This window comes from Leptosomus discolor, chromosome 4, assembly GCF_034619465.1.
Source record: "Leptosomus discolor isolate bLepDis1 chromosome 4, bLepDis1.hap2, whole genome shotgun sequence".
In the NCBI taxonomy this organism is placed as follows: Eukaryota; Metazoa; Chordata; class Aves; order Leptosomiformes; family Leptosomidae; genus Leptosomus; species Leptosomus discolor.
In genome coordinates, this window is record NC_141394.1 from 28,115,244 (window position 1) to 28,130,329 (window position 15,086).

The 15,086-nt window shown below is 42.6% G+C and overlaps 1 protein-coding gene across 1 annotated transcript in view; it reads left to right on the forward strand.

The window, feature by feature from the left end:
* The first annotated feature begins 455 nt into the window (after positions 1-455).
* Positions 456-15,086, forward strand: part of EMCN (endomucin) — a 110,320-nt gene continuing 95,689 nt past the window's right edge. The window contains exon 1 of the mRNA XM_086464798.1: positions 456-591. Within this exon, the coding sequence (XP_086320924.1) occupies positions 456-591 (136 nt within the window). The remainder of the gene's footprint in view (positions 592-15,086) is intronic.

Sequence of the window (15,086 nt, forward strand, 5' to 3'; positions counted from 1 at the left end):
AGAGCCCAAATTCTCCCTCTGATCTAATCACAGTTCCCAGCCCTTCTGCTTGAAGACACCTGACCATATTTCTGGCACATGCAACAAGCCCAAGAGGAGGCAGGTGCTTTAGACTGAGACTATGTAGTTTCACAGGAACTGCTTCAATGTTGCCAGGTGTTTCCTGTGGACTTCTTGCTAACATCTGACCTGTTGCCTGGATTCAGGCAGGATGAGATGTTTGCAAATAGGGGTGGTGGTTGCCGATTCAGGCATCCTTGGATTTAGATGATAAGCGGAGATGTTCATCTTTTCTGGCAGATCTATGCCCAGGTGTCCTTCTGAAGTAGAGAACCATTAATTGCTCAACTAGGGAGGTGTTAATTGCTCTGTTGTTACAGCTACAGCTGACTATTTCAGGCTGTAGGCAAACTGTTCTGTGGTACCTTCTGCTCCTGAGGTGGTACCTAGGGTTCATGCAGATTGCAATAGCAGAGAAACCTTTGTTGTGGCAAAAAGTCCATCAAAAGTACCAGCGGGACAGAAGTAGAGTGAATGGCTCTTCAGGTTTGCTGGACTTCCTTTGGCAAGAGGTGGTTAGCCAGCTAGAAGGTAGGTGACCTGCAGGGAAGTGAGCTGCACAGGCATCTGACGAATCTGTGTGCTGCAGCCTAAAGGATGTATCTCTCATCTTTCTCACTTATTTTTTCAGCTTTGTTGTTTAAAGACGTGATGCTTCCAGTAATGAACTTTGGGGGCCTCTGTGCTATTAGGAGGTTGTGCTCCTTTGTGGAGACACGAGTTTTTCTTTGGGGGGTGGACAGGCCTACAGTAGCATACGTGCACAGGGCTTGCTGCTTGACCCTGCCACTGCAGCCCCAGCCGTCCTCTGGCTGAAAGGTAATTGGAAGTGCTGCTTTAGGCATGTTTTCCTTTCCACTCTGCTGTGACTGCAAAGCTTTAACGAGTGGTGCATATCTGAAGTGTTCATTTTGGCCTAATGGTTTCTTAATCCTTAGCAGGCAGGGAGTAGGGGGGCGAGGGTGATGAGCTGACATTATATGAGCAGCAGACAGCTCTGTCCTCAATACCTCAAGGTACTCTAAATTAATGCTGATAAAGCTGGCAGCCTATGCTAATCCTCAACTAAATGCATGAAAACTGATTAATAAAACAAAGCTTCAATCTCCAGCAGCTCCTGCATTCAGGTCACTGACCCTATTTTAGAAAACAGGCAGTTGTGCTTGTACATGGTTCCAGCTCCTGGGGTGAGGAGGTGGAAGAGACAACCAGGGCCACGCACAGGTCTCTGGTGTGGCATGGCATGGCTTCTCCCAGATTCTTCTCCAGACAGAAAAAATTTGCCTTTATACATTCTTTTTACTAAATTGTCTGTTTATGTCTTATTAAATGTTTCCCGATGTTTTGTACTAATGTTCTTGTTATTTGGTAGTGACAAAAGTACATATTTTGTTTCCAGGAGAGCAAAAGCCTTATTTTCTATCTGTGTTTGTCTCACTTGGGAGTTTATTCTAAATGAAGTGCTATTAAGACTGCATAAATTTAAGACAGGAGTGGTTTATGACATGCTTAAAGCGTATCTCTAATTTGTTTATACTCGTGAATTGGGCAGGAGGTAAAATGCATATTACTTTTTCTGGACACAATCTGAGGGCTTAGCTATATCTAATTCAGGTGAAGATAATGAAATATTTCAGTCCAAGAAGCAGAGACTTCTGCATTAAGGAATTGCCCTTAATGGGAGGGCAATGGGAGTCCTTCCACTAACACTTTCAGGGTGTTGGATTTGAGAAGCCAGGGCTGCAGTGTCTTGCTGCTGCCACTGTGGTCTCACATCCACAAAACAGCTAGGAAATAATAAATAGCTGTAGGTTTGCTGTATTGCAAGGCCAGCACGTTCGTCGCATACCCCTTCTGAACTACCCTCATGGTTGGCTGCTTTGCTGTGATTAAGCCATGAAGAATTTGGAGATCCCACCGGCCTCAATGCTGGGATTTGCCTTTATCCTTCTAAGAGGGCTGTTATTATTATCATGTTCTTTGCCAGGACAAATTTGGTCAAAAGATTACAGCCTGCTGTCCCATTCCAAACAATTCAAGTTTGTAACCCATCAACGTGGGCTCCCTCCATCCAACCCTTGGCTCTCACACTTGCCTGTCTCCCTTGGGGTCAAATGGAGCTCGCAAGCCGACGTGGCACAGGGGTCTCTCCAAGGGTTAAATGCAGAAATCTGCTGGCCAGAGCTTACATCAGCTGAAGGCCAAGCTTGCCTTCATCAGCTGTGGTCTCAGCAGAGATGCCCTACCTTCTTGAAATTTTGAAGGCACAGGTTGTTCCCGAGCCACTTGAGCATGGGAGTTCACAGCCATTTTCTTCAGCCTCTGCAGGGAACTGGAAGCTGCAATTTGGATTCTCTACAAAGCCCTCTGAGCACAAAGCCTTGCACCAATGGCTAATGCTCGCTCCTGCTGCAGGCCGAAGGGTACATCTGCAAGCAACAAAGGCACAGAAAGCATTCTTGTCCTATGCAGTTTATAGATGCCCTGGCCCAGGCTCTGACTTCCAAGTGCATTCTTGCTTCAGTGCGAGACTTGTGACAGAAAATTGGATTTCACTGAAGTATGAAGTGTTCAAAACACTCATTGCTTCTGTCTTACTTGAAAAATGGCGCTCTCTCAGCCCCAAGATGTATTAATATCCTTGCCCTGTCACTTCTCCCAAGTACAGCTACAATAGAAATGAAATTCAGTGGAAGCTGCAAGTGCCAGATCATCTTTGTCGAGAGATGGCAACAAATCATTATGGAGTGAGTTATATTTAATCAGTGTTTTTCAGAGACTCACAGGCTAGATTCTCCCCACCCTTCTCTCTCTAAAGTAAAATTAAGTTCATTTCAAAACTGGATGAACCTCCTTTGTTTGCTCGGTCTAGTTTTGACAGGCAGCCTGAGATAGAACAAGGCTGTGCTGGTCCTGAGCTCGAACAAAGGAAATTGAGACCAAGCGGTCTGTGCAAGTGAGGGAGCACATCTCCATCTGACAGTGTGGAGAGGTCATACTGCACTTTCCCGGGGCGCTGGCGATTCCACTCTGTGCTGCTGTTCATTGGGACCAGTGCACAGCCCCTCGAGGAAGCCGTGGTGCCTCTCGCGTTGCTCTGTCAGAAGTAAAATCTGAATTAAGGTGGAGGAGGTGGTGGGTTTCTAGCAGAGAAAAGGAACAGAAAGACTTGCCTCTGAGAGTAACATAACACAGTAGGGCTCTGTAGAAGGACTGTAGAACTTGCTAGACATTTCTTTTTTTAAACCTACAAAATCTGAAAAGCAAATTAATAGGCTCTTTGAGTCATTCTGTGAAACCTGTAGCAAGCTGTGAAATTTTACTCAGTGGCTAACTTCTATGTAAGTTGCTTGGGCTATTTTTCCCCTGTAGAGAGGCGAAAAAAGAGAGGAAGAAGCTACAAACTGGGAAGAACTAATGCTGAAAGAGAGAGACTCTCTGCCAGAGTTGAATTTCATTCCTCTCCAGCACTTCAGTGGAAACCCCATGGATATCTTCAGTCCCAGTATGTTTAAGTGGGGGGCCATATGTGATGGATCAGTTTAGAATGGGCAGCTATGGGGGGTAGTGAAGGTCATCTTACAAAGCTGACACCTGGCATGAGGGGTACAATGACAAGGACATACATCTGTGTGTGTGTGTGCTGCATCCTCTGGGAAAATCAGCACAGTGAAAACAGGGACTCTGGGTAGAGAAAAATGAACTGATTCATGAGTGTTTTTTCTCTGTTTCGTGTTACTTTAGATCAAATCACCACTGTGATACTTTGGCTATTTTCAGATCAAAATTTTGAGTGTTATATACCACAAATCATTTTGCTGACATGATAAAACTTTTCCTAGAATGAGAAATAATGAGCCAGGGTACTGAGTCCCAGTGAAAAGATCTCCCTGTGTTTTCTTGGGATGCCAAAACAGGGATGAGCCCCCATTCCTCTGCTGGTTCCATACATCCACTCTGTCTCCACACCCTTCTGCTTTCAGGAAATCGGACTTATCTGGTCACTCAAGGATCCTCAGGTAGAGCTCTCACAACTGACAAGATGCCCCCATTTTGTCATTTGTTTCCTGTCCCTGGACCCTTCTTCCACTTTAAATTCACTGCAGGACCAAAGAAACCTCATGTTCTTCAGCAGCGCTTTGTGTGCTTGTTTTTGGGCTAGCATTGACAGTAAGCCTGTGGTCTTCAAAATCTCCCAAGGGGCCCGGATGCTATTGCGTGGGGAATCTGTATTACTCAGGCTCTAAACTATCCCAACCCCAGACCTCCACATTTTTTTTAGCAAATGAAACTGTTTTCAGGAAAAAAAAAAATCTCTTCTCCTGAAGAGACAAAGGAACATCTGTGCTCAGGGCAAATTCCTTTTCTCCAATCAGCATGACAGGTTGCATCTCAGGTTGGGAGCAGCTCAGGCATGTGGGGAGCAGGGTGGGGACTTGTTTTTCCATGCAGCGCATGTGCAACCCTACAACACTGGTGTTAGTGCAGCAAGCTAGTAGTCACCCCCATGAAGTTTAAGCTGAGTAAGAATTCAGCAACTATAATGGTTATTTGAAATGCATAAACTGGTAAGATTAGTCTGGTATTTCAACCTCCAGACCCCCAAGTTCACAGATTTCTAGTACTCATTATGTCCTATACTGGATGAACACAGCAAACAGGCTAAGCCCAGCCATTCTGCTGTGACAAGGTCACAGAAATCCAAGATGAAACAAGATCTGCTCTGCACTTTTATGTAAGTAAAATTCAAATTTGGTTTAAAAAAAAGGGGGGGGAGCAAGGGTTGGAGAATGCCTCTGTTCTTTTTGTCTCTCTTGTTTGCTCTTGTTTGTCCCATTATAGTCATTATTCTGCTTTCCTACATGACATCTGTAGGAGTCCAGCTCCTATCCCAGGGGCACAGCAAATCTTTCCTGGCATGATACAGAAACATAGTACTGGAGGATTCTTTAAGCCAGATGGAACTGGTTCAGTTTTAAAAAGTCTGAGGAATAATGCTGTTCAGTTAACATAAAAAAACTTTTGTCCTTTGCTATCAATAGTTTTGTCCCTTTCTCATATATCATTAGAGCATTTCTGTGCTGTATGTAAAGCTCATCCTTACACATGGAAAAAATATTCTTTTAGTAAAAAATGTATTTTATTCCACTTGTATCCTTCAACTTATTCTAATAAGTATTAATGTCATGAACTTCATATACTGTGGAGTTCAAGCAGTCGATGTGAAATGCCATTTAAGTGTAGCTAATTTGGTCCAGTGTACTGCTAGCCACGTTGGTGGCTGCTGAGAACCTGAGGGTTAAAGGATGCTTTGTCCCTGACACTTGCCCATTCCAGAGGTCCTCTTGTTGTTGCACAGGGGCTAAAAAGGAGAAAGGTTTCCCTGTTTAGTTTAATGAGAACATGCAGCTCAGGGCTAGTGCTGTCTACCTAAGGTTTTACCAGAACCTGCAGCAGATTTCCCTTCAGCACCTTCTGGCTGTCTGCCCCTATTTTGCCCATTTCCCTGGGGTGGGAGAAGAAAATGTACCTGTTTCAGGCACTGCCAACGTAGTATAAAGTCAGTGATCACTGGTTTGCATCACATCCTGACTGCGAACCAGGGTGGCTAAAGGATGGTCATGCAGCTTGGTCTTCTGCCTTTCCTGCAAGAAAAATGTTTGCTAGGATGGCAGCTGTGGGAGGGAATACCTTTAAGCCTTGTATCTAAATCACTCTGACTTTGGCTTTAATCACTCCTCCAAGGGGCTGAGTAGGAAGTTAAAACAGCTGGAGCCACAATTTCAGTGGTATTCCTGAAGGTGATTAGTCTCTCATCTGCATGATGTTTTAAAGTGCCCAAGTATATCCTGTGATAATGCAAAAATTTAGCCATGATGTCCTTTACAGACAAGGGAAAACACTTTTTTTTTTTTTTTTCCAAAAACCCAGCTGAGCCTTAAATCAGAGAAACTTATGTGACATGTTTATGTTTGAGGGAAGAAAAAAAAAAAAGGCATAATTATTGCAAAAAATATACTGTCTTGGCACCACTCTCTTCTGCTGGGAAACTCAGCACCTGAAAGGCCCTAGAGCCACTCTTGTGCAGGGGAGATGCTGCTGTGATGATGAGCTATGGCTTGTGAGGAAACAAGTTCAAGAGAGAAGTCTTCAAATTATCTTGAGCCTTGTGTTAAGAAAAACAAAAGCAGCCTTGGGTATTTCTGCAAAAAAAGAATGGAAATGTAGTTATAGGGAAGGTGGGAGTTGGGGGAAGTGAGAGCTACGAAATGCATTTATTTTAGTCTTGTGAAGTACCACAGCATATCAAAGTACTTCAGTGAAAATCAGGAGGATGGATTTTGACACAAATGTGTCTTCTGAATCAGCTAGATGAACGTCTCCCTGCCGACATTATTCATAGGTGAACTTTGAGAAGTGCTAGCCTCATCAAAATGGAAAACCAGATCCCTTTTTCACATCTCCAGACAGGCTAAGCTCTGAAGGAAAATATATTGTAAGATGCAGGAATATGAACTTTGAGCATATAGGACTGGATGGAACTCTGGATATCAGCTACTTATTTATTCCTTTTTTTTTTTTCCCCTGAGAGTCTGAGTAGCTCTACAAGGGAAATGTAATTCTGTGTTACTGAAATACAATAAATTTCTCATTTCTTCCTATTTCACAGGCCCTAACTTTACCAGCTACTGTTGCAAAAATAACTAGTGTTCATAACTGAGAATTTAAATGGAATATGAGGTGCTATAATCCACCAGCACACTCAGCTTTTCTTGCATGGAGTGCAGAAGGCCTATCTGGAGTAGAGGCAGCACCTCTCTTCTAATGCCACTGGGATCCATTGTGCTGTTGTAAAGCTAAGTTATCTCAAACTACGAAGTTCCTAGCAGTGTTATGCAAAACTTTCAGCTCGTTATTTTTAATCCTCGAATTTTCCAAATGGGTATTTTCTGAGGAGCTACCACCAAATGTAACCTACAACCACACTGGTCAAACTGCTGTTGCGCTGCTTGAGTGGTGCAGAGACCTGTTGTTAATGGTGTGAAAGAAGATAAGGGGGAAACTGGAGAGGTGGAGATCAAATCAGGAGCTTGAACACCATCTACAGCTCCTCTGGCCTGAGGGGACTGCCACCTAGATGAAAGGAAAATGTGCTCTATATTCAGCTTTCTATAGTATGTTGTGATGTTTGGTGAGATTTGTGTCTATTTGTCTGCACTTACAATGTTTTCTTTCATTTTTCAGATGTTTCTGTGGAAGAATTATAATAGAAAGAGAAAAACGTGGAAATATAGGATTATCTTTTGAACTCAGTCCTCAGATCAACAACGGCATGTATCTGAAACAATTTAAGTAAATTTTTAGTCTGCAAAATAACCTATTTTGCCATGAAAACGCCATGTAGCACTCCCCGAATACTTAAATTTGATTCAAAACCCAAAAAATCATTTCTGATGTGGTGTAGAGGAAGATTTTTAAGATTTTCTGCCCTGATGCTCACATTCCAAGTGGACCTGTAAGTAGCTATCATTTACCCAAACAATCCAGCTTCTTGGCTAGCTGTTGCCCATTGGGCATGCTGACCTTCAGGAAGGCTCTCCTGGCCCTCTAGCACACACCCTCACAGTCAAGCCTGGACTCTAAGTCTGAAAATTAGGAAACTTCAGGCTTTTTTTGCCAAACCTAAAGAAAAACCATGTTAATTGTCAGTACTGACAAACCAAGGGTTCCTTCAAAACCACATCTAGGAGCAATGCCCCATTACCCATGCCTTTGCTCATGGTAAAAAAGAAAAACATTTTTCTATTGACATCAGCAAGGCAAGGAGTGGGCCTAGCTTCATTCACACCCACGCAGTATGTTTAATTAGAAACTATTTTCCTCTAAGAGCAGGCATTTGAATTTCTCGAGATGTTGCAAAGAGTTTCAAGAGGGAGTTGCCAAGGGGTGGGGGTGTTTCAGGTGGGAGGAGGCAAATAATGGTTGGAGGAAAAAAAATAGGGTCTTGGATCAGGGTAGTTCTGTAATGATCCATAATCAAAAGCTGTTTACAAGTTCTTCAGAGTTTTCAGAAGTGTTTTCCAACCCTTTCAGGATAAATTTGACCATAAACTGCCTAAATCTATTTTCTAACCAGAATCAACATGTGCCAGGATTGCCCTGTGTCGGGGAAGATACCACAGCCACGAGAAACCAACCACCCTGCGCTGAAACTCGCTTTCCTTTGGATGTCCTCTTCTAGTCTCCCATGGACCTTTTCCATTGTGCGCTTTCAGTCCCATTCCCAGGGAAATAGTTATGTATTGGTTTTGTAAAGAGAAGGTTTGTGCTCGACTTAATTAGCAGAGTCTGTGTCTGTAGCCTGCGTACTGCTCGGCTGTCAGGATTTATGAAGGAGCCATTAACTGTTTGCCTTGTATGTGCAGTTAGATGGAATTACTGTAGATTACAGCCCATGTGTGACAGTTTAATGGCAGTGGTAAAATGCAGTTAAGGTCAGAGATTTCACGAGAGCTGTCCTAATTTGTGCTCTGACATGCTTGGAAGTTTGCGTTTGTAAACACCCTCATGGCTTGCACGATGTTCAAAACACAGAATTGGGGGCTGAAAGTCAGGACCACAGGGAGGTCCTAGGCATTAACAAAAAGCCCCTCCTTATTGCAGCCAACAATATCCAATCCTTCCGTATGTGAAGACTGCAACTGAGATGACCTTCAAGACCAAAGTCCTTTGAAAGCAGCTAGTAATTTTTTGAGAAGTGCAAACGCAGAGCGAAGTGTTTCTGAGGCTGCTCCCTTCCTCTTGGATGTATAAAGGAGAAATTGCCTTTGGCCTTCCAAAGAAGTTATGTGTCCCATCATGTCTGTCGCAGCTGGTGGAGCACAGGAGGGATTGGGAGTGCTGACCATGTGCAAGCACTGCTCTCGGTTAAAGGTGTGAGATGGACTTGCTGGGAGTTAATAACAATTTTTAGCCGCCTTGTTAGGCCCTTCAAAGCAGATAAAGACAGGCAGGCATGTATGCATAATGGTCCTGTGGAGCCAAGCTGGACTGACAGCTGTTTCTGAAACATGGTGGTAGGTGTGGCAGAAGGAGCTGGTTTCCTGGTGGACTGGAGCTGCCCAGAGGTGCTGTCTGATGGCAGGAGTGGGGAACCTGGGGGGCATAACAAAGAGGGAGATGTGCAGTGACTCCCTGAAGTACTCCAGTGCCTACTGCTTTATTGGATCCTGGCACAGTCCTTCATTCTGATGCTTAATTCATTCTGATTACTCAATAGCTGACTAAAATTGAGTAAAGCTGTCACTACCAGGGGTGAAGATTAAGATGTGCTGTGCTACTTTTGTTCATTTTCCTTTCAATTTGGAGGCTAATGCAGTGCCGAGGCACAGCAGTGCTATGCCTAAACTGTAGCTCCCTGTTTTGCCGTGATGGTCCCCTGGCTCTGCTCAGCTGAACGGGGAGGAGGAACAGGTGGGGTGGCACAAGAGGCTACCCTCTGAATATGTCTGTCCCAGGGGATGGGATGTTCAAACAAGCTGCTGTAGACAATGCACTGTGTGCAGCTTGTAAAGTGGAAAAATACTGCTTCAGACTCCAGGGTGGAGGCTACCTTAGAAAAGATGACAGTGTTATTTAGTCTCAGCACGCTGGCCATGAGGTCTTCTATAAGACTGATGCAGTGCTGGGGGAGCAAGATGTCACCGGGAATGTCTGGGAGGGCCAGGGAGGGTCTTAAGGAGTGTGACTATTTCAAGTGAAAGAGGTTCATCTGAAGGCAAAAAAATTTCTTTATTTTATGGAGGAGAGGCTGTGTAAGGGACTGTGAGCCAGTACCATCTTGGTCTGCTGTCTGCCATCAGTTTAGCCCTCTTGCACTTGATATTACAGTTCTGATTGTGAAAATTTGCTAATCTGTTACTGGACACTTTAGCAGCTGAGTAGCAGCTGTTAGGCTCACACAGTTCCACCATTTACTTGTAAATTCTGTTTGTCAGGAATTTCATGTTAAAACTTAGTTCTTCCATGATCAAACTTTTACAAAGGGAGAGTTCTGTTTCTCCAGAATGGAAAATGCAAAGGAAATGTTTAATTTACCATGGGGTTAGCATAGACTGAAATCTTCATGTTTGTAGCACAGAACTCTGTGCTACTACTGTATTTTAAGTGAGTTCAACGTTGACCGGTACCACCCCCAAAATGCTTACTGGGTGATGCATATTTTGTGCTCCCTACTACAGCTCCCCAAACCATGCTGTATCTGTCCATCTTGAAAGCAAATGGTGTGTGTAGCAGCTGTATCCTGCAGTCCTGCAGGGGCTGGACAGCCTCCTGGTGAGAACTAACCTACCATAAGTTTCTTTATCTGCGGCCTAAGCTGCATCATAGGAAATACATGTTGCATGGGAAGTTCCACTGTGGCAGAGGATGTGGAGAACACGGAAACCACAGCTCAGGGAGGCACTGTTAGGCAATGGAGAAATACTGTCTCACCTTGAAGGGACTCAAAGCAACATATTTTGGTTTGCTTCAACATACACAACAGAAACATTTTGTTTCAGTCAAAATCAACATGTTGAAAAAATGTTGACTTTGCATTAGAATTTGTATTTTAAAGTCATCTTAATCAAACACAGAGCAATTCCCTTTTCATAGAATCATATCATAGAATGTTTTGGGTTGGAAGGGACCTCAAAGATCATCTAGTTCCAACCCCCCCTGCCATGTCAGGGACATCTTCCACTAGACTGGGTTGCTCAAGTCTCCATTCAACCTGGTCTTGAACACTTCCAGGGGTGGAGCATCCTCAACTTCCTTAGGCAATTTGTTCCAGTGTCTCACCACCCTCAGGGTAAAGAACTTCTTCCTTGTATCTAGCCTAAACCTGTGCTCTTCCATCTTCCAACCATTACCCCTCGTCCTGTCATTGCAAGCCCTTGTAAAAATTGTCCTTCTTGTAGGTCCCCTTCAGGTACTGGAAAGCCGCTACAAGGTCTCACCGGAGCCTTCCCTTTTTCCAGGCTGAAAAGCCCATCCTTTTGCATAGGAATTCAGATTTTTTTTTTTTTGCTTATGTGCAACTGCAATCATTGATGATTAGTTTGAGATATTACATTCTGACAATAACTATTTTTCTGCATCAGTGGCTAATTACAGTATGCTTTACAAAGAGGAACAAACTCATTTTCAGAGAGATAACTTTTAAATAAGGAGAGGTTGTTTAATGTCATTTTCTGGCTGAAAACAGTGACTAGCGTATGAGCTAACCGTGGCTTTCTGGCCTGCTCTGATGTTTTCTTCTGATTTGAGCCAGAATTGTTCCTTTTGCTCCTGACAACTTATTAGACTGTATTTTTTTATTATGTTTTTTATAACTGCTACTTGAGAAAGGGCCCTATTGCTCCATTATAGGGCTTCTGGCACAAGGGGAAGCTGAGCATGATTGCAGCTTTAATATGCGATCATATTGTAATGAGGGTTTTGTAATCAGGAGCCCATTATAGATTTTTTTTTTTTTTCCAGATTCAAAGTGTTTTGAGTTCAAAGAAGCTTAAAAAGCAGTGTTAAGGTGATGTGCTAGAATTGTATTTTGGATAATATTGATTTCCAAGATCCCACAGCCAAGAGGCTCTTTTCATTTTGGGGAACCATATAATAAAGGCTGTATTAGCTCATGTGCTGTAGGAATGAGTTCTGTGTCCTCTGCAGTGGCAGAGTGATTACGGGGAGCCAGGTTTCCTCCTCACACAACCGAGAGACCAGAAAAAAGCACACAGAGCCATCCAGTTACTTGCTGTGTAGAACGTTCATGACTAAGTAACTGCTCCTACTGATGCTGCAGTCCCAGGGGCAACCAAAATGAAACCCCAGCCAGCAATCAATGTGTAAATTGATGTAGCTAATTTTCTTTTATGTTTTCTTTTCTTCCCCCCGCCTCTTTTGTACAATGAAAAGAAATAATTGGATGCCATGGACAGTTGCTTGATCCAAGAGCTATACTTTCTTCCTCCCCATGAAGATAACAGTGAATTCCACACACATGCATCCCCCCTGCCTTTTTTAAACAGTTATCGAGCAGCTCAGTGGGAAGCTCTGAATCCATCATGTAGTAGTAGGGAATTTATTCTACTGGAAAATTTACCATTCTAAGGACTGGAAGTGTAGCATTAAAAATCACTAAAGCAGCACTGTTTACTCAAGACAATGAGAATAGTCAAGTTTGCTGATGAGTAAATTCATGCAGAGAAGATAAGGGTCCTGTCTAGGGAGACTTTGGTGGGGAGCAAAGCTCTATGGGCAACTCTACTTTCCCAGAAATAACAATGCTTTCTACAGATATTAATAAACAATTCAAAGTTCCTCATTTTGGTGGTCTTTACTTGATTTTGTTACTGATACTTACTGTGAAAACATCAATTCAAAGATTTACTGCAAATCTAGACAATGGGAAAAAATAACGAATTCTTCTAAACTGACTCAGTATTTGGTTAAAGCCATCCTGTCAGTTTGATAGGTCGTTATCAAATGATTCTTAAACTAATTTATAGTCTTGGCCTCTCCAGTGCTTCAAGAACTGGAAAACTGACAAGTTGAAGCTTCCTGCTGAAGTTGGCCTGCTGAGTTACTGAACTTTGAGGAAGATGGCAATGGGGAAGCATATTGTTTATCATCTTCCCACTCAAGGAGTTATGCAGGGGGTTTATAACAGAAAACAAAATTACAAGTAGGAGTTTAAAATTAGGCATGAAAATACAGTCATTCTCAAACAGATTATAAAAATTTTAAATTCAGAGATAATAACCTGAGTGTAGGTTGGGCAGATTCTTCAATCTAAAAAATTGAACATTTTTAGACTGAGGGTCCTTCAAAATAAAATTTCTGAAAAAATAGTGGAATCAACAAGCATGGGGTAAGAAGGGAGGATGGCAGTAAAACTCAGAGAAAAGGGCCATTTAGGCAGCATTTATGTCTGTATATCAGATGAGGTATCGAAGATTTGTGAGACAAAAATGACTCCTTTTATATGGTTTTTCCAAACTCAGAAAAAAACAGATGAACATAGTAATTATTTCAAGCAAGCAGCAGAGAACAGATGTCAGCCAACTGTCCCAGATGAGGAACCGTACAGTGCTGTTTCCAGACCAAGAAGGAAATGAGAAAATAAGTCTGAGGTGTTACAGGAAAGTTGTATCTGGTAGATAATTCTTTCAAATATTGCTCAAAATTTTATTTTTCCATGGGACAACATCCCAGAGATAAGAATTTATAATCTAATTTGATTTAAGTGGCAGTGAGTTAGTCTATTGTGGGGGTTTTGAAAATATTCTGTCAGAAGGTAGGTCTGGTGATCATTGTATTCATATAGGACATGGATAATTGTAAGCGCAAGTTGGGAGTATCTTGTGTATTAGGTGAATTCCCTTCCAACTGGCAATTGCCAGCTCTGTGGTGTGCCTCTCTCCTTCTTGAATTTCATGTAGTTTCTGTTCTAGACCTCAGCAATGCTGCCAGTGAGTTTCATCAAAACAGATAGTTACTGTAAAAAGGGTCAGTTTTGAGTCATCATACTTTTTTGATGAAAAATGTGGTTAGAAAATTCTTAAGCGAGCTCTCATTTCAAATGCCAATGTCATTCTTTCTGTAGAGGAAAGGATTTTCGGAAGAAGGATTAAATTTTTGCTTTACCTATGTCCTCCAAATGTGCGTTTCCAGAGACAGAACCCTTCAAATGATAATGCTTATTCTAAGCCATTGCGAGCTTTATCCTAGATTTTTTTGGGCTGCCTTGTTTCAGAAAGACACAGCAATTGCTGGTAATGATACACTGAAATTCAGACTTTGGCATAGCTGGACCTTGAGTTTAATGTGTTAGCCACACACGTGAAACTAAGAAGTAGAAAAGCTTGAGGACAAATCTCAAATATTCCTCTAGACACAGAGAAGACAAGGAAGTGAGCAACCCCATAGGCTACCCTAACTCATATCCTAACATCTCTTTGTATTCAACATCAGGTAAAGAGGATGCTTGCAGGTGAGTCACAAATATTTGGGTCACTGTGGGTAAATTCTCATGTGAGAGTTGTGAGCAGGGTTTCAAGCCACGAACAACACTGCCTGGTCATCCAGGCCTAGCAGGGTTGAAGGCATGCATGGCAAGACTTGAGCATGTGGAGGAGACAGTGAGGACAGGAGAGCGTCTTCACTGGTTCTCCAGCTTTCTTCTGCTTCTTGCTTACTTTTTGTCAAACTCACCTGGGCCAAGTGCTCTTCGTTTAAAAGCTGATTTCTTGCAATTATTTTGACTTGTTGGGAATGGGGTGGGCTTAAACCTGCAGACTTCTGAAAAGTAATTGCTGTTGTGAAATATTTTTTTATTCTGGCAGAAAGCCCTCTAATTGGTAATGAAAACAAATCTGAGTGTTGTCTGTACAAACACCCTGCTTTAGAGTGAGCCTTGTTATGCAAGTACTGTCACTCAGCTCTGTAACTATTGTGAACTACTCGAGAGAAAAGTGGCCAAAAAAACTTTATTAGAGACAACAGTAAAGATTGTTCTATATGGCTATCACAGGTGGAAATCCAGGTTATCTTCCCACTAGGTACTATAGTGTCAGGTGACTGACAGAGCAAAGGAAGTGGATTTCCACCTAGTACTTGCATGGAAAACCCACCATGACTTTTGGCAGATCTCGATGTTTTAAAAACAAATAACAGATGGACTTAGTATGTTGTAATTTAGAGCTTGTCTAGACAACTGCCCTAGCAGTTTCCCAAATTCAAAGTACCATAGTTGTTCATTATGGACAGATATGAAGGTGCCAGTTACATTTTAGGAACTGCTTGGGGAGAAATGGAAACCTGTTGTTGTGATCAGCACAGGTCTATCAGAGGATGTTGAAGTTCTGAATGAAAAACCACAGTGTTTTAGTCACATTTCCTCTTTCTGCTCCATCCTCAGCCATGAATCTCTCCTTAAGAGTGGTGTCTCAGTTTAGCAGCCAATGAGCAGGGGTTGATGTGCTTGG